The sequence below is a fragment of the Barbus barbus genome (genome assembly GCF_936440315.1).
Source record: "Barbus barbus genome assembly, chromosome: 24".
Classification (NCBI taxonomy): Eukaryota; Metazoa; Chordata; class Actinopteri; order Cypriniformes; family Cyprinidae; genus Barbus; species Barbus barbus.
Genome location: NC_136752.1, coordinates 17,462,208 through 17,481,277, shown reverse-complemented (window position 1 = coordinate 17,481,277; position 19,070 = coordinate 17,462,208). Strand labels below are relative to the sequence as shown.

The 19,070-nt window shown below is 36.9% G+C and overlaps 3 protein-coding genes across 3 annotated transcripts; 1 reads left to right on the top strand and 2 right to left on the bottom strand.

Annotated features, from left to right (window-relative positions):
• Positions 1-777: 777 nt before the first annotated feature.
• vrtn (vertebrae development associated) lies at positions 778-2,823 on the bottom strand (the record flags this gene model as incomplete). The annotated part of the gene is made up of 1 exon (XM_079376210.1): positions 778-2,823. One exon carries the CDS (start codon positions 2,821-2,823, stop codon positions 778-780), a length of 2,046 nt encoding a protein of 681 aa, XP_079232336.1.
• A 4,758-nt stretch (positions 2,824-7,581) lies between these two features.
• On the bottom strand, positions 7,582-14,029 carry LOC306843374 (uncharacterized protein). The gene is made up of 5 exons (XM_079374824.1): positions 13,703-14,029; positions 9,103-9,138; positions 8,320-8,412; positions 8,161-8,231; positions 7,582-8,064 (listed from the first exon to the last, which is right to left on the bottom strand). The coding sequence occupies exons 1-5, from the start codon at positions 13,974-13,976 to the stop codon at positions 7,948-7,950; spliced, it is 591 nt and encodes a 196-aa protein (XP_079230950.1). The 5' UTR covers positions 13,977-14,029; the 3' UTR covers positions 7,582-7,947.
• A 2,485-nt stretch (positions 14,030-16,514) lies between these two features.
• On the top strand, positions 16,515-17,300 carry LOC306844236 (uncharacterized protein; the record flags this gene model as incomplete). Its single annotated transcript, XM_079376209.1, has 1 exon — positions 16,515-17,300. The coding sequence occupies one exon, from the start codon at positions 16,515-16,517 to the stop codon at positions 17,298-17,300; it is 786 nt and encodes a 261-aa protein (XP_079232335.1).
• Between the last annotated feature and the right edge of the window lie 1,770 nt (positions 17,301-19,070).

Sequence of the window (19,070 nt, the reverse complement as noted above, 5' to 3'; positions counted from 1 at the left end):
TGAAGCTGAAAAAGTCAGGTAGTTAAACACAATAACTTTAGAAAACACTTATCAAGTCAGAGATTACCAAATATTTACACCATTAGCAGCAAAAAGGTAAACATGTGAACTGAAACATGATCAAAAACAATGTGCAAAAAACATTCAAGTAGGAGGAATCCATTTCAAAGTTGCCACATTTCCCAAGCACAGATAACATTCAATTGTCAGTATAAAAAATATAGGCCTATATGTGTATATAAAAAAAGAAGAAATAAAGAAGACTCCAGGGTACAAATTAAAATACTATAAAATTTTTTGTTCAAGAGAAATCTTCAGCTGTAATTTCATTGTTTAAACTCAATAAAACAAAAATTGCAAAAATTTAAAACAAGTCAAAAACAATTGAAAAGAAATAAACAAGAAATAAAATGAACCTAATCAGAACTTAGAACTCATTTAAATTGTAAATATTTGGGGGGTGGGGGTCAAAAGAGAGCCATTTGAAAACCTGATAATGTCTTTGAACTGCCTTTTGCCTAGGGGCCATCAGCACTTACTGTAGGTGGACACAAAGACTGTCTGATTTCACACACACGCAAATGTCCTTTAGCTAGAACCAAGTGGTCAAATAAAGGAAAGGGACAAATAATTAAGATGCATGAACTGCAATTATGTGGGTGACTCAAAACACAAACAGTCAGACTCAAAGGAACATTGCATTGCGAACTATAAAAATCAATAGTGTCCGATTTGGACTTACAGGACTTTACAGCGGTGAGGAATATAACAGAGCATTCAGCTATGAATTAATGGCACCCCGTGATGCAGAGCCCTTTTCCACATGTAGTAGGTGGAACGGGGAGTAAGAGGAAAGTAAGACCGGAATTCTTTGAATGTGGGAAAAGACTTCTCTTCAAAACGTTGTTGCAAGAACAGCTTTGCTTTGGCCTTGAAATTGGCCAGTGCCACGACATCCATCACAAACATCTGTTCATTACTGGACTGGTCAGGCAGAGAGTATTCAGGCAGTGTGAATTCAGAGGGACTAACTGTCTGTCCATTCAGGCAATCGATGTTCCCATCAAAAGAAAACATTCTTTGAGTTTTTATCTTTTCGAAGACGTCTGGCAAGACAACCAAGCTCTGGGATTTCTCCGTCTCAGACATCATGACCGGCTTCTTGGCTTTCCTGTTCAAATAATCTCTCCAGAGCCAGTAGAAAGAGGAGGAAACCGAAGGGAACTTGAGCTTGAATTTGATGAAGGACATCTTTGACCTCCGGACATGCATTTTGGCTTCTTCCCTTAACATTTTCCTCTGGTGGTACACCAGCCTCAGGCTTCTTTGCTTGCGTCTGGAGATCTTCACTCTTGGTGACAGTTTTTGTCTGTCAAACTTAGCAGAGGACACTTGATTTCTGGGACTCTGGGTTTTATCAGCATCTGAGCTTTCCTCGCTGCTACCCGAGAGCTCTTTGAAAGGCGTAAACAGCATGGCTTCCCTCCTCCAATTGTAGTATGTGGATCTGGAGATGCCCGGAAACCTTCTTTTGAAAATTCTGTAGGGGAACGACGTGTTTGCAACAATACAGTTCTGCAAGCTCTTCTTTGCCTCCTGCATCAAAGCCACGTTTTGAGCACGCTCTCCTTCCAGTTTCTCACATTTGAAGGCCAACATGCTAGTAAAGCTCACTTGGCTGGGCTTCTTCTTGACATCTGGTGAGGACCAGTAGTCCTGTTCAGTGCTGTCTGCGGGACTCAGCTCCCCCGTGGAACTGCCCGAGACACTGCAAGTGGACACAAGCTCTTGCTTCCACGCGTAGTAAGTGGATCTTGGAATTTCTGGGAAAAGCTGTTTGAACTGGCTGAGGGGAATAAGCTTCCCTTGCTTGTAGGATGTCAGGAAGAAGTGTTTGGCCTCATACCTAGCAACCGATTTCTTGTGATACTCGATGCTTTGCCTCTTCCAGCGGTAAAATGTACTCTTGGTGATGTTGAACTTGTCTTTGAGGTTGGAGTAAGACAGCTGAGAGTCCTGATTCAGGAGATCCAGGGACTTCACCGAGGGCATTCGCTGCTCGCTGTTGGGACTTCCAATTTTTAGGTCGCTCGCATGAATCAAGGCCACAAAGTTGTGGGATTTGAAAACAGAGCCTGCCTCCAAGTCGCCCGACCACATGATATGAAGGGTCAAGGGCTCAACGTCTTTTGGCCACGTCCTCGGGCGAATGACTCGATTGAAGTAGGGCCGAATTTTTAAATTGTACATGGGATAAACCGAATAGATGTTGCACTGCAGGACAGACGCCAGCGCATACACGTGCCACATGTTCGCAAACGAACCGGGAAAGCAGGAGGCCTTGACATCAGCATCGAAGATGGCTTCCAGCACTTGAATCGGCAGATTGAGCATGTCCTGAGACTCCTCAGTGCAGAGGGAAAACCTAACTGCCTGCAGCATGACCTTTGAGTCAATCATACCACACAGGTAGTATCGCTTCCACAGCAGCATCTCCACCACAGTTCTGACCTGCAGCTCCAGACTCAGGCTCGTAGAGCCCACCAGAAGCATGCTAGCTGCATCAAACAGCATGTTTCCTTCTCCTTTGCAGACCAGAGGAAGTAAACCCGTTGGTGCGTCTCCTGGGTACAGTCTGTGAGCTACTGCGTCAATGCCCAGCCATGAAGAGATCTCAGAGCAGAGTGCTGTAGGAAGATGGAAAGGGGCCAGAACCTGCTCCATCTCCACAGCAACTTTAGTGAGGGCATCAAGACCCACACACTCTGTGGCCTCCTGCAGGTCCCCCAAGACCGAGAGCACCACCTCTGTCCTCTGAAACATGCCTATGTAAAAAAACAGGAAGAAACAAGAGGATTAGCCTTAATACATTTATATACAGAGCAATTGCAAAAATGCATTAATTTTGTTTTACTGACAAATGTAAAATATCTTTTAAGATATCGCTACTTAAGCAGAAGGGATGAAAGGAAAAAAAATGAAACTTTTGTATGAAATGAATTAATTTCAAAAAATTTTGTGCACTACAAAGTGATAAGAATAATGCTGATTAATGTAAAATGAAAATGCTCCTTTGTAAAGACGAGTAAAGTGATTATTTCTGCTGCAAATCCATACACAAATTTAACCATTAACCCTATTTTTGTGACCAGAAAAAAACAACAAGAGTCTAAAATAATTACATGTGCATTTTACATAGAGTTGACAACTATGTGCAATAAATATACTATAACTAATAATAATAATAAATAAAAAAAAAAGTTATATATATATATATATATATACACACACACACACACAAGAAGTGTAAGATTGTCTTGATTTCATGTTAGCATTTTTTACAGTCATTTAATTCCAGTTTGCTCCTTTGAAAGGTGCTGAAGGTGCAGAAAAAGAAGCATTAAATTATGCTATAGAAAGGAAAAAGTAAATAAGCATTTGTTCTTGGTTTATCAATCAATTTCCCCACATTTGTCTGGTAAAATAAGTATTAAATGGTTACTATATCTGCAACCATATTTTTTTGGTTGCAAATATAGCATTTTGCTGATTCTTTTTTGCAGATTCGCATACTACCACTGACTTGTCTGAACCCTTTTTGGAAATTAAACGGAATTTATTAAACGGAAACAATTAAACGGTACAGCATTAGATGAAGGGGTCAGTTACAGATACATTTCCATTAATGGGGATGACAACGAAGTCCAAATGCACCAGCAAACAGTCTCCGTTGCACACACGAAAAAAATAAAATAAAAAAATAAAAACAATTCAGTCATACGACAACTTACTTTTTTATCGTGTACGGTTATGAATTAATATTTTTGTTAATTTCCTTTGGAAACGCCAATTAAGTGGACTTAACAAATCAAAATAACAAGAAAATACACCTAAGAGCACAAAACTGTTCTCATATTAACACTGAATTATTCCGAATAAAAACAAACAGTACCGTGCAGAGTGAACTATATTCAAACGAACACAATTATATACAAATACCTCACCTTGTTTTTGCGTTTCCCTCCCTTGAGATTTAAATAAACTTTGTAAAGTAGTCAGGAATGGCAAACCGTGATCTACTCACAACTCCAAGTTTAATCCATTGTGTGGGGTGGACAGCGAGCTCATCTGAGGTGAAACAACGAGCGCAATCTGATCCCAAGCAGTAGAAATTTCACATGATAAGGGGGGCCCTCCCTCCAGGAAATTGTCAATCACTGAGTTGTGTTGAACCCCTACACACACACGCACACACCTATAGACTATCTGTGGAAACACAATGGTGTTATACTAAATAAAGATAATGCTTATACTCTACCCTTACATCTAAGCATCACAAACTCTTAATAGTAGTGAAAAACACAATTTGACTCATTTATGAGCCTTTTAAATAGCGAGGACCACCTCACAAAACACGTTTTGAGATATTTCATGATAACTGTTAAGGTATTTTCCAAATAATTTGTCCATCACTAATATGAAGAAACCTGTACAGAGGCCTCGTGTCATTTTCAGTTTCAAGTATAAACAAAGGTCGTCTTTTTATATTTAGCATTATCAGAGAAGACCACGAATGATGTGAAAGCCTTTTATATTAAAAATATATGGATAATCACTGGAAATGTATAATATTATGGCATAGCTGGCAATTGTGTTAACTATTTTTGTGTGTATTCATTTTTACTTTAATCTGTACTATTGGAATAGGACTGTATTGGAAATGAACAGTCTCTCTAGACAGAAGTTTGAATTGTAAGTTTGTTGCATAGTTTGGCCTTAAATGTTGGCAATTACTTTACAAAAATGAAAAGATTTTAAATAGACAACAAAGTTTGAATAGAGTCCATAGCTTCCTTGGTAATTAAAGTTAAGCTTCACTGCACTTTTGGAGTCGGCCAATTATCATTGAGGAATGCTGGAAATTTCCATTTTCATAGCTCAAAGTGAACTCCCTCAGACAATGGCTTTGAAGTGTTTTCTTTCCATGCCAAAGCCTGGGGTCCAGTTTCAATCAGATGTAGATGGATTTTTTTTTTCTGTATACCTGGATATGTTTAGAGTAGTTCTCTCTTTTAATGGATTAGCAGGGCCTTATTTTCCATTTTAGCAGCCCCCCAACCCCCCGAACACAACATTTATCATTCTCAAGGTTCAGTAAATCCAGCAGGTATGCTATTTGCTCAAACCTTTACCTGCTGTATGTGTGCTCATCTCACTAAAAAACAAGTCAGACCAGCAGGCCGCACAAGGTCAAACACACTTTTGTTTATTGGAGTTGTGCTATAGCAGACAGTGTGTGCAAATGGCAGAGAGAGAGACAGATCTGGGAAGGTGCATATCTGCCTCTTGTTTCTTCAGGGTATCACTTTTAACACCTCTGCCTGCCCACCTTTTGCAGGCTTTTCACAGAACCTTTTGTTTCTACTGTTTCAGCCACACACCCCCTCCACCGGCCTGATTTGCATCTCTCCTCCTGAATCTGCAGTCCAGTTTTTTCAATGGAGACAACCTGGTGCCAGGCTTAAAACAATACTGAAATTTTACTATAACTTTTTTATATTAATGCTTATGTCTAAAAATACATTTTTATTATCAACTGTCTTAAATGGCCAGTCCAAAGATTGCAACTCAAATAAACTTAAAAGTCAACCAACATGTTCGTAATCTGGCCTGTGAGGAGCCTCTTAGAAATAAAGGTTCCAAACAAGGGGGGGTTTCTTGAAATTACCATTTTTTGGTGTGTGAAGTATACTGTATTCATTTGAAGAAGCTTCCTTCATTATAAAGAACCTTTTGTGCAATGAAAAGTTTCCATGGATGTTAAAAGTTCTTTGTGGAATCATCAACGTCAATAAAAATACCTTTCTTTCTGGAGTGTACTGCAGTTTGATAAGTTTGATAACAGACATTGTTACTAAAATGTGGATCTGAAATGTTAATGAGCCGTTGTGAGCTAAAACACCTCAAGTGTTCTCTTCCCATCCTGTGCTTAAAATGCAAATGGGGCAACGTTGGGTCGGCTCCGGTAGTCTGCCACATGCTGAGGTTGTATGTATGTGCTGGGTTGTGTATGTTGGGGGTTTGAGGGGGGTCGTCAAAAATCTGTGGGACACAGACAAGGAGAGTCTTGCAACCTTTTGTTCTTGAGCTTGGCAGTGTGTACTCAGGCACTGTCAAGCGCAAGCCCTTGACACCTATTGGGTAGCCTCAACATGGGTTCTGCTAGCCAGAGTTTGCTTTTAAACAGTACTTCATATCATTAACCACCAAATACAAACTAAAGGTGTACAGAGATAAGGAAACACATTTCCGATGACACTTTTCCTTATTTTATTTATTAATTCAATTTTTTTTCCCCCATATTTTTATTTATCATGTATTTTTTTTAAGAATGTTTTGTACAATAATATATGTTTAAATGAGCCATTTGATATATTGCATGCTGGGTCAATTAAATATACATTTAAAAAAATCCTATGCCATCTTTTTTTTATTGTTGTCATCACATCAGTTTTATTGTTTTTACATGGATGTTTATATATGTTGGCTCAGTGTCTTTAACACACACATATAGTCTTCACTGAGATTATTATTTCCTGTAATGGGGGTTTATCACACTTATAAATTATACATAAAATTAAAATAGTTTTAATCCATGAAACTGAAGCACATATTTATTGTGTGTGGAATTAAAAGTTTGTGAATGTTTTCATATCACTTAGAAAGGTTTTATGAAATTTTTGGTGTATGTATTGTTCATTTCTCATGATTTCACAGAATTGTGGTTTAACTTCAACTTCACCCTAAATATGAAAATAACGCACACTTGCCAAATAAGGACTACGACTAGCTCAAGGATGTGAATTTATACTTAAGGAATTGGATAACCGCTGTAGTCCTTATAAAACAACTTGCAAGCAATTTACATGAAAAAAGTCAAAAATCACATTTAAGATATGAATAGATAATGTGAAAGATCCTTTAAACCATAGACCTTATTTGTAATGTGTGTGTGTATTAAAACCCTAAAAATTCACAGGGAATCTAAATTTAGGAACCCAGACATTGTGATTGATTGGTTCTGGGAAGTACTGTATGACAAACTGCTTATGTGTCAAGTTTCATGGTTGTGGTTACATGAGTGTAGTTTCTAACTGAAATGTGGATGATGAGCCACAGTGACATTTGTCTGTCTTCAGATTTGACCCCACTGATTGTGGTTTGCAGCTTTACAAGCATTTAATTTTCCCCCATCAATAACCCTTACCTACAACATCAAACACTCATCAATGTGTAGTGTTTCTTTCCCCTGTTTCTGTTTTTTTTTTCTCTTACAAATCCATGTCTTTTATTGGGTTTTGTTCCTCTGTTTCTTGTCGAGTTTGTGCCAGTCAAGATGTAAAAAGAAAATTATTTGAATTAATTTGACTGTTACATTGTGGGATTGTGATGTTTGCAAATCCGGTTCTTTTACAGAAGCTTATAATGAGCCAGAAAAGATGTCATCTTAATTTGATGAAGAGCATAAAGCCAAAAGAACAAAGAAACAAACAAATGAAAAATAATTGGGACAAAAGATATACACAAGTTATGATTTCTTTAGTTTCTGCTAAAATTAACACATATTTCTAGAATGATTATTTTAAACACATTGCCTTTACAGTCTTACACTTTTAGAACACCTTTTAGTTGTATACAGTCCTAATTATTTAATAAATAAATAAATAAAAATAAAAAGACAGAGAGAGAAAGAGAGAGAGAGAGAGAGAGAGAGAGATTAAATTAACTTGTGACTTGTGAGTATCCAGTGACCAAAAGCACAGTGAGCTCATGTGAACATCACACCCTGTGGTGAAAAAATAATTGATTACACATATGCACTTGATGAAATCAGCATATTTTATGCTGAACAACTGAGTTATTTATAGCATAACATATTTACAGGAATTAGGAAAGTTTTATGACAGCATATTCAGTTTTTTGGTCTATGTCCACTTTGTCCATGTCCACTTTCCTTGGTTTCATTACATTGTAGTTTAACTCAGTGTAGTTCACGTCTTCACCCTGTTCAAGTAATAAGAACAGAATTCTGTAAAATGAGTAAAGGAACACACCATTAAATCAGATATGTTTGTTATATCCAATTGGCATTTTACCCACATCCTTGTGTTTATGTTCAGTAGTTTTGGTTTCAAGTTTTAATATGTTTTGATTTTCAGCTGATGTTCCCACTAAAAGGAAGAAAGTGCACATTTGTAGGGTTTTTAGATTTGGTGACACAGTTGTAGAGAATGAGACTATAAGGTGACTGTGACTCACTTTGTGCTCTCCTGTGATATCTGAGCCAAATGATGAGTGCAGTCACTGACAAAGCACTGAAACTGAGCACTGATGGGATTATTATCATTAGTTCTTTAAAAGAAGAAGAAAAAAACAACATTAGTTAACAATGGTGTTCCATAGATAAAAGGTATTTGTGTTTCTATACACTATAATGTTTTGACAGTAGTATGCTGTTCTATAAGAAAGTAAAGTAAAGTCGTGACGTATTGTCAAGTATGGTGACCCATACTCGAAATTGGTGCTCTGCGTTTAACCCATCCAAGTGCACACACACAGCAGTGAGTAGTGAACAAATCCACACACACACACACACACACCGTGAACACACACCCGGAGCAGTGGGCAGCCATGCTGCAGCGCCCGGGGAGCAATTGGGGGTTCGGTGCCTTGCTCAAGGGCACCTCAGTCGTGGTATTGAGGGTGGAGAGAGCGCTGGACATTCCCTCCCCCCACCTACAATTCCTGCCGGCCGGGGGCTCGAACTCGCAACCTTTCGATTACGAGTCCGACTCTCTAACCATTAGGCCACGACTTCCCCAAGAAAGAAGATAATGCAATTAAAATTCAAAGGCTTATTATTTTTAGGTTTTTCGACCAATACACCATGTGTTAATCCATCTGTTTTAGCCCTATCTACTCATGTTTACCTACTGATTTAAACAGAACAACATGGGATACAAAAATAAGATCGCTGTACTGTATACAATTCTCAATCATGAAAATAAAATTCATGGAAATAATTAGAGGTAGATAAGTAACCTTCGGTGCTGTCATTAATTTCCATGGACGTAGCAGCTGGAGAGAGAAAAAAAGATATAAGGCAATATAGATAAGGCAAAAATGTTGTTAGGATTGCTGGCATGATGAGTTTATATATATATATTAGGGATGTGGACCCGATACTGAGCTCCTGTACTCGTACTCGTTAAAATGCCCCGATACCAAACGCAGATACCACACAGCATGTGATAAGTGCCATTGTCAGACAAAGAAATACAGACAACAGACAGCAGAATTGAGTTATTAGAGATTAAGGATGCCTACGAAGTATATGCATGCAATGAAATTAATGTTAAACATTCAGTATTGACGCCTGTATAACTGATGTGCGCGAGCTGATGGGCTAAGCAAAGCACGCTGCGTGGATTGAGCGCGCGGCGGCGCAGATGCGCGAGCTCGTCGAGTGAATATCCCTTTCTCACAGACATCACTGGACCAGTACAAATACGTGCGCGTGTTTTGCTTGCTTCATGATTGATTATGCATTATATGAGTGGCTTTGGAATATAAATTGCAGCACGTTTCAGATGAAAAAAAGCAACTTTTATTTCTGAAAATATCACAGTTAGGAGATTTATAACCAGTGGTTCCCTGCATTATTACAGCAAAACGCGTAATTACAGTACTGAGCCGCTCTAATGCTATTAAATTAAAGATGATGTACCATAGAGCAAAAAAAAATAAAAAATGAACAGTGAAAGTAACAAAAACTTGTAAAATACATTTTAATGGGCATAATTAAGTGTGAAAATAACCGAAGATATTATACAGTCAAATCAAAATAAATTAAACTGACATATTATAACCAAAAAAAAATCTTCATACAGTGGACTACCAGTAAAATTGATACAAATTTGGGACAAAAAATTATTCAGACCGAGTCTGAGAAAAAAACTGAAGCTCAGGTTTGCATGAACCTGGTTTACAGCATGCCCAGGAGACTAAGGGTGGCCCGACAGAGTATTGATAGTTGTGTAAATATTGTCATACTAACAGCTGTCTGAATAATTTTTGGTTGATTGTAATCCATTATGTACCTTTCTATCAAAGTTATCTGACATTATCAAGCTGAATTTGATCAGACAGTTTTACTCTGAGTTCTTGTCATATTTTATTAGCATTTTCTAAACTATAGCAAATAAACCGTGATAATGTGAGAAATTTTAAAGGTGTTTGAATAAATTTTGGTTTGACTGTATTTATTGATAAATTAAGTTAACCAATTAACATTATACATACTCTTTTGGTTTCTGTACCCAATATTTAAAAAATGTGCAAATGCAATGAAAATATCAGTATCGGTACTCGGTATCGGCAAGTATCAAAAATAAAAATATCGGTATCAGGCGAGTTTTTTTTTTTACTGGAAAAAGTGGTATCAGTGCATCCCTAATATACACACACACATATATATATATATATACAGGAATACAGGAATTGAAATTAACGTTTTCACTCACCAGCCAATTTGGCTACTACATTTTTAAGTTACTGGCCATTCATAACTTCTACTAGCCAAAAAAAAACAAAACAACAACAACAACAGCTTGAGGCTGTCTACACTGGAAGTGACAAAGCGACCGTTGCAAATAATTTTGCGTCAGTACTAGAGATGTGCAATACTAACAAAAAAAATAATCTCAACATTTTCTGGGATTTTATTGATAAAGATAATTTTGCTGAGTGTGTTATTGTGTTGGTATCTTAAGGACTGCCGTGGATAGCTGGCTCCTAAAGCTTTTGATATTCTTCATATTCTGGGTGGTCAGTTCACAGCAGTGATAAAAATTAATCTTTTCCAATAAGTTTAAATTTATTTTTACCTTTTATGGCCATTTTTACCTTGATAAAACCTTTTTTTTCTAAAAGTGTGCATCATCTTTTGAGTCAAATTCTTACATTTAATCAGTCAATTATAATAATACATTTAGGCTGTTACTAAACAAATGAAATCAGTATCAATAAAATTAATCTTTACAGAAGATGCATATGAAGTGGCATTTAGATTTTAAACTTAAAAATTTAGTAGCCAAATTGGCTGGTGAGTGAAAAAGTTCATTTCAATCCCTGGTCATGATGTCTCAGTATTAATACTAAATACTGAGACATCAGTACTAAACATCAGTATACTAAACCTGCGCAGATTTTGCTTGCATGAACTTCCCCAAGAAATTAATGAGTGAACATAACTTACGAACAGTAACCCGCCAAATTGGCTAGTGATTTGACAGCGTTACCCGCCACAGCTGATTTTTACCCGCATTTGGCGGGTGTTAATTTCAAACCCTGTATATATATATATATATATATATACAGTGCCCTCCAGAAGTATTGGAACAGTAAAGACAAAATTGCTATGTTGGCTGTGGAGTCAAGACATTTGCAAATATGATTAAAAGATTAATATGAGACAAAACTACAGAATGTCACATTTTATTATTAAATGGTGGTGGTGGTGATGGTGCAGTGGATAAGACACATGCCTTTGGTGTGAGAGACCCGGGTTCGAATCCACTGTGAGACACCAATGTGTCCCTGAGCAAGACACTTAACCCCTAGTTGCTCCAGAGGCGTGCGACCTCTGACATATATAGCAATTGTAAGTCGCTTTGGATAAAAGCGTCAGCTAAATGAATAAATGTAAATGTATTATTAGCCGTTTCAACATATACATGTTTTACCAAATAAAAAGAACAGCACTTTTAGAGTTCATCCCACTCATTGATGTGAGCATAAGTATTGGGACAGTTGAACATAAGGCAGATATAAAAGATTAAAAGCTATTATTTAGTTGCAGATCCCTTGTGCACAATCACAGCAGTGAGTCTGTGACCCATAGACATCACCAGACTCTTGGTCTCATCCTTTGAAATGCTTTTCCCAGCCTTTAATGCAGCCAATTCCGATCGTTTCTTGTTTTGGGGAGTTTCTGCCTTTACTCTCCTCTTCAGCTGGTGAAATTCATGTTCAATCGGATTTAAATCTGGAGATTGACTTGGGCAATCTAAGACTTTCCATTTCTTTGCCCTTATAAATTCCTTGACTGAACTGGCAGGGTGTTTTGGGTCATTGTCCTGATGCAATATGAAGCACTTCCCAATGAATCTGGTGGCATTTTCTTGAATATTAGTAGGCAAGATGGTTTTGTACCCTTCCAAATTCATTCTGCTGCTGTCATCATACATTAAGTCATCAGTAAAGTTGAGAGGGCCTGTTCCAGAGACAGCCATGCATGCTCATGCCATGACACTACCTCCACCATGCTTTACAGATGAGGCTGCATGCTTGGGATCATTTGCAGTTCCCTTTTTTTCTCCACATTTTTGCTTTCCCATCACTTAGATAAAGGTTAATCTTTGTCTCATCGGTCCATAAACACAGTTCCAAAACTCTTCTGGCTCACCTTTGTGCTTTTTTGCAAACTCTAATCTTGCCTTTCTATTTTTGGTGCTGGTCAGAGGTTTGCATCTTGCTGTGTAGCATCAGTAATTCTGTGTCAAAGTCTCCTGAGGACAGTAGATTGTCAGAGCATCACCCCAGCTTTCTGGAAGTTGTTGGTGATTTTACAGACATATCTTTTAGGATTCATTTCCACAGCTTTTATGATTTGTCTGTCATCAACTACTGTTGTTTTCTCAGCTGATCAGGTCGTTTTTGGTTGCTGGGGTCACTGGTGTTTTCCAAACTCTTGATTTCTCCATGCTCTTTGTTTTTAATTGACTTCCTCTTTTCTTTTAGCATCCAAACTGCTTGCTTTTCTCTCAAAGTCAGCTCCCTCGTCTTCATCCTGGTTTGTGTGTGTCATCATCGAATGCAAGATTCAGAATACAGAAGTAATGGATATAACGCATAATGGATACGACACATTCCCTGCTTTTAATATCTGAAGAATTAATGCAACAGGACACAGATCACTTAGAAAGACCTGTGAGGCAACTGTTCCAATACTTATGCTCACATCAGATAGAGGGATGAAACTCTAAAAGAACTTCTTAGCTGGTAAAACATCTGTGTTTAATCACCCAATAATAAAATGTAGCATTCTGTAGTTTTGTCTCATATTCATGTTTTAATCATATTTGTAAATGTCTGGACTCCACAGCCAACAGAGCAATTTTGTCTTTACAGTTCCAACACATTTGGAGGGCACTGTATATATATATATATTATATATATATATATATATATATATATATATATATATATATATATATTATATATATATATATATATATATATATATATATATATATATATATATATATATATATATATATATATATATATGTATGTATAAGACAATATCCTTCTAGAATCAAAACTTTAACTACTGACCTGAGTCCTGACTAATCTTCAACAGCAGCATACAGCAGGCAAAGACAGTTACAACAAGAAAAACGATACTGGTAGAAATCTATGATTAATGTTAAATTCTATTAATATAAAATGTAAATATACTTTTAAATTCATTTAAAAGTTTACACAAATTATCATTGTTTTCTAAAAGAGAAGGACACAATGGAAGCGAAACTGATAAATCATGCAATTGCAGTAAGATAAAGTTAAGATAATAGCTTACTTTTATTAACAATCAAGCAAATTCTGGCATCCTCTTCAATTCTGCTTTCATGCACACCTGAATATTGACGGCAGGTGTAGCATCCATTATCTCCAGCTCTGATTTCACGGATGTGCAGAGAGCAGTCAGACATCACCAGACTCACTCTGCCTTTTCTCTCTGACTTGTCTGGTTTGAGTTTACCAAGGGTGACCAACTCCATGGCAGGATTATCATTAGACAGCCATGTAACTTTACTGCAGTCTGTCTGTGCCACCAGATTAAGACACGGCATACTCACATGCCCTCCAAGGAAGACTTCTTTTTCTTCTACAATATCAGCATAAACATAACCTTTACATTAAAAATAAGAATTATTATAGATCAAAAAGGGGACAACCATAAAAACCTCTTTTAAATATGCATGACAAATGTGTAAAAATGACTACCTAAACAGAAAATACCATCTATCTAGTAGCAACAAACAACTCAGTCTGAGATATTTTCTCATTATAGTTAGCATTCATTATTCATAAGTAAATCCATAAGTCTCCTGAGCACAAATATCCTTGAAGTTACTTACCTGCCAACTTAATATATATGTATATATATATATATATATATATATATATATATATTATGAAATATATTATATTAGTTATGAAAACTATCCAGTCATGACTGCCATTTTTCTCCATTACCTGCATTAAAATCAACAGTTGAACACTCAATCAAGTTGAACAGCAATCCAAGACATATGCACAAGAACAAAGTCATTTTTTCTCCTTTAGTAAGAGGTTTTGCTCTCAGTTCCCACAGTCTTATATATACACACATTGTCTTTTGACATAACGTCCTCAGACTGTGTAATCTGTTTGCCTCAAAAAGTGAACCCGTGATTTGTTTTTGTTTTTTTTAAATAAGACTGAACCCTTTGGTCTGATTAGTTTATTTTGGACACTGATGTTTAATAGCAAATTTATTTATTTATAACCTAAATAATTACAAAAAGTCCTAAATATTGTTTAAAATAATGATTAATATAATCATAGTTGATTTCTGTGTTTTCTGTAGGTCTATTATTTTTTATAATTATTGATATTCATGCACTTTCTGTATAATTGCCATATACACAAAGCTATGTTTGTATAAATGTAATACTTCTGGCATTTTCATTTTGATACAACTAACTGATGTATAAAATGTAAAAGAATAGAGAACCACACTACATGCCATTTCAATACTATGCAAGAAGCTTTCATTTGATCATTGATCATGTGTGCCATTTGCTTACATGAAAACCCCAATTCATTTGTATAGCCCATTAGGTTTCAGAGGTTGAAGTCCTGAATACTTACACCACTAAACCAAAAACATAGTCTGTTCCTGTCCTGCATTGCCAAAAGTCAGGCAATCTAGTGCAACACTTCCTCAGAATTTGTCTCTGGTTACTAAACAAAATCATCTGTGTGGAAAAACCAGTTGAGAGGTGTTAAACAGACAACGAGTGAAAACGAGAAGTACACACAATAAGACACATCAACTCTCTAATCTCCAAACATCTTCAAATTTTGCCTTTCAGATCGTCAGTTTTTAATCACAATAACCAATGAAAATAGGCTATTGCACCTAGTATAACCAATCACTTAACCATCCAAAGACTTTTAATATGATAAATGGTTACAGTTATAATAGTATGGTATTCGATTGTAAACATACTGATATTCATTTAACTATTATTTAATGCACTATAATCTCAGGTTGGCTATTATTTCAGTCATAGTGCAGTGTAGCAGTTTGTCCAGCTGGTGGCATCCAAGCACTTGTGTCAAAACAAAAGCACAAATGAGCAAAATCATTATTTTTAAACCAGGCAAAATTTGTGCCTGCGGTAAATTTTTGACTTTTTGTTTTTTTTTTCCCTCCACGATTAATAATATTCCAGATATATGATGCTACCTATAACATTTTGTTGTTATATCTGACATTGTTTAAGTTGATAGGCCTAAATTAATTTAAATAAAGATGGAAACGTGCGTCTGAAATTTCGACAAATCACATTTAAATTGCCGGAAAAAAATTGTGTGTAATATATGAAAACACCTCTTCTTTGCCAGGGTTTATGAAACTAAACTGCAGAATACTGAAAACTATTAAACGAAACTATTAAACGTTGTGACACGAAATTTGTCAAAACGTCTTTCTATTTGTGTATAGTTGTCCAATCATTTATAAAGTTAGTGAAATAACAAGAAATGGGTGGTTGACATTTGTGACAATAGCAGTGCAGGCATTTAAAACGTTAAACCAGAATTAGAACAGAATGTGATACATGTTCCCTTTAAATTTAAACATGCTCATGACCACCTTATTTGTCCACTACCCAAACACAGTCAGGGGGATTCGACTAGTTAGTGCGCACTAGTGAGACCCGCCTCCCTTCATCTTCTCTCTATAGCACACGGTTCCCTCACTGCATAATACTGAGGCTGTCTGTATGTCCGTTCTCCTGTCATTCAGCAGATGAATCACATCTCAGCACTGGTTCTGTTTCAGACGGGGTGAGATCCGGTCATCTATAAGCGCTCAGGAAACGTCTCTGCATGGAATAACGTCCACACGCGACTGTCATGCTGGAAACGGATCGCTATTGTGGATTTGCGAGATTGTAGGAATGATGAATGAATAAAAACACATCGACAAACGCTGTGTATCAAACCGTGAGCAGTTTTCTTGAATAATCTGTCAATAACAAGCGTTCAAGACGGACGGCGTGCAGGAGCACAGAGGGAGAATCCGCGCGAACATGAGGGAACGGGACTTCATGCCAAACATGGAACGGGGCAAACCGGCCACATACACGGGAGACAAAAAAGCTAAAATGGCTGCTAAAACCAATAAAAAGTGGGTGAGACTGGCAACTGTATTTGCATATGTCTTGACGGTGTCTTTGGCTGCTATAATACTGGCAATTTATTACAGTTTGATATGGAAACCGACGTTTGCATCAGTGTCTGGACGGTCAGATGTTTTGGTGACGGCTGCAATTTTGCCCATAAACACAAATAACATCACAACAAGTGATGTACCAACCACGAACAAGATGAATAATACACCACCGGTCACCCTGAGATCGACAGAGACCCCCACGTATGCTCACTCCACTTCTTCACATAGACAGCAAAACTGGGGTGATAATAAAGATAATGAAGGCCTTCTCAATATCCCCACAACAAAAACAAAGAATACTGACCAAAGAGGAACATTTGACTCAGTGCACATTCATGAAAAAGCACGACGCTTTAGTACAGTAGAAGTTAGCCATGTGTCGGAAACTAGTGTTCTTGTAGCAGGTGCATCAAGTGAACCTCCTTTGGCCTATGGAGCCACATCTTCTACTAAACAAAACGGCGGTTCTGGGGTCGGTGCCACTGAGGATCAGCCAAACATGTGGGATTCAGCCTCTCCCACAGCTGACCAAGCATCTTGGACAAGCTATAGTGCGACACCTGACGTCTCCTCTTTGACAGAACGTGGTCTGGAATTAATGGAGGGCTCGTCTCCGTTGCAAGAGGAGTTGGTTACCAAGGACACGGAGAATGCAGCAAGTGGAGTGTGACACCAGATTATTTGTGTGGCACGTAATTATATGACATGAACAGTGATGACTGTGCAGCGAGAGAAATAACAACTGCGAATGTGAGAGTCGTACAGTTCACACTGATTTTCTTTCTGTTTAAAGGACAGAAACGGTGTTGACCTACCTGCTTTTAAAAAGCTCATTTAAAAGTTGTTACATTAAAGAGTGCAATAGATGGGTTCCGATAGTAAAACTCCCTATCATTTTCTCGACTGAGGAATTTATTTTGAACAATAACTTACAAGATTTTAAAACAGACCTACTGTGAGCTACAAGGTTGTTAATTGATGTTACATGCTTTTTTAAAAAGCATCAAACTGCACTTTTTCAACTTATTTTTTAAATAATTGTTTATCAGCAGAATTCCTGGTGTAAAACTAAATTACCCACGATTCTGAAGAGAAATCTCCACCAATCAGAGAATCGCATCAAGCAAATTGCCCCCAAGCATCCAATCACTCCCATGAAGCACATATTTTCTCATAATTTTGAAGTGATGTAATTTGCAATGCTTCTATCCACTAAAACTCTTAAGTATACAGTCTTGTACCCCTTTTGATGGATTTTTTGCTTCAAATCATGTTTGTAATGATGTGATTCACCTCATGGCTGGTTGATTTGGTTCATGGCTTATAAGTCATTGACGAAGACTTTTAAAAAATTTCAATGGGAAAAATGAATGGGAAAAATACTTCCGGAACCAAAGCTGCTGAAAAATGGGCGGGCACTGTGGCATTATTCATTTGCAGTGAATCATAGCCACGCTCATATTCAGAATAACAGAACAATTATGTGATCTAGCTTTTATACAACAGTTCTATCAACCTGCAATTAATATATAACAACTTACATTTCAGACATTTTAGTGTGTAGATATCTTTCCAATGATAGTAGTTCCAAAAGAAGTCAAATTTAATGAAGTAGTAAATGGACTCCGTTCCACATTCACTCCTGTTTATCTAAGTGGGGTGATACAAAAAGTTAAAACTACAAAATGTTAAAACACAGCGCCGTTATTCTAAATTTAAAGTCTTGGAACACTTCTTGGCAAATCAAATCAAGGACAAAAACTAACTGATGTTTAATGGAGTATACGATAATGATAATGGATTGATAAGGATTGTGGTTAAGCGATAGGATCATGGTTCTTGAGAACAGGAAAATGAGCCATTCACGTCGCTAATGATGGACAAACATCCTTCAGTAGCGTTTATTTCATTGTGTAGTAATTGTGAGCAAGTTAAACACTGTTTAAAGCAGCTTAAAACACTTTGCCTATAGAGTTCAGGAATGCTCAGGAATGGAATATCTGTCTGAATGCAGAATACCTGGCAAGTAGGAAAAATTCACTGTGCAAACTCACCCATGTTGACATTTTAACTGTGTCTTTTATAAACCAGCGTGGGATGAGCAAGATATATAATAACTGAAATATGATGTATGAATAAACAAATATTTTTCATTCAGTGCAATGATTATTAAACCAGAAATGTGTTCACCTTATGAGCTATAAAGTGATTGCTTATACTAGAAAGAAAGGTGTCCTAAACACCAGATAGTATTTATTAGTTATATATCTCTAATGTAAAGCCGTTTTATGAAGTGGATTGATTATGACTGTTTAAAAATGGGCACATATTTGGGAATTATTATACAAAGCCATCCTTTCACTTTGAAAATTCCATGAATATTGATTTTTAATGAGTCTGAATAAAAGAGGCATCAAATGAATAAAAGTACAAAGAATTA

Excerpts from the sequence above, each read along its gene's own strand:
- LOC306843374 (XM_079374824.1), bottom strand. The coding sequence starts at position 13,976 with ATGCCGTGTCTTAATCTGGTGGCACAGACAGACTGCAGTAAAGTTACA. Across the intron at positions 9,139-13,702 it reads TTGCTTGATTGTTAATAAAA|CTGCTACGTCCATGGAAATT; the intron begins GTAAGCTATTAT and ends TTCTCTCTCCAG. Across the intron at positions 8,232-8,319 it reads ATATCACAGGAGAGCACAAA|TGGGAACATCAGCTGAAAAT; the intron begins GTGAGTCACAGT and ends TCTTCCTTTTAG.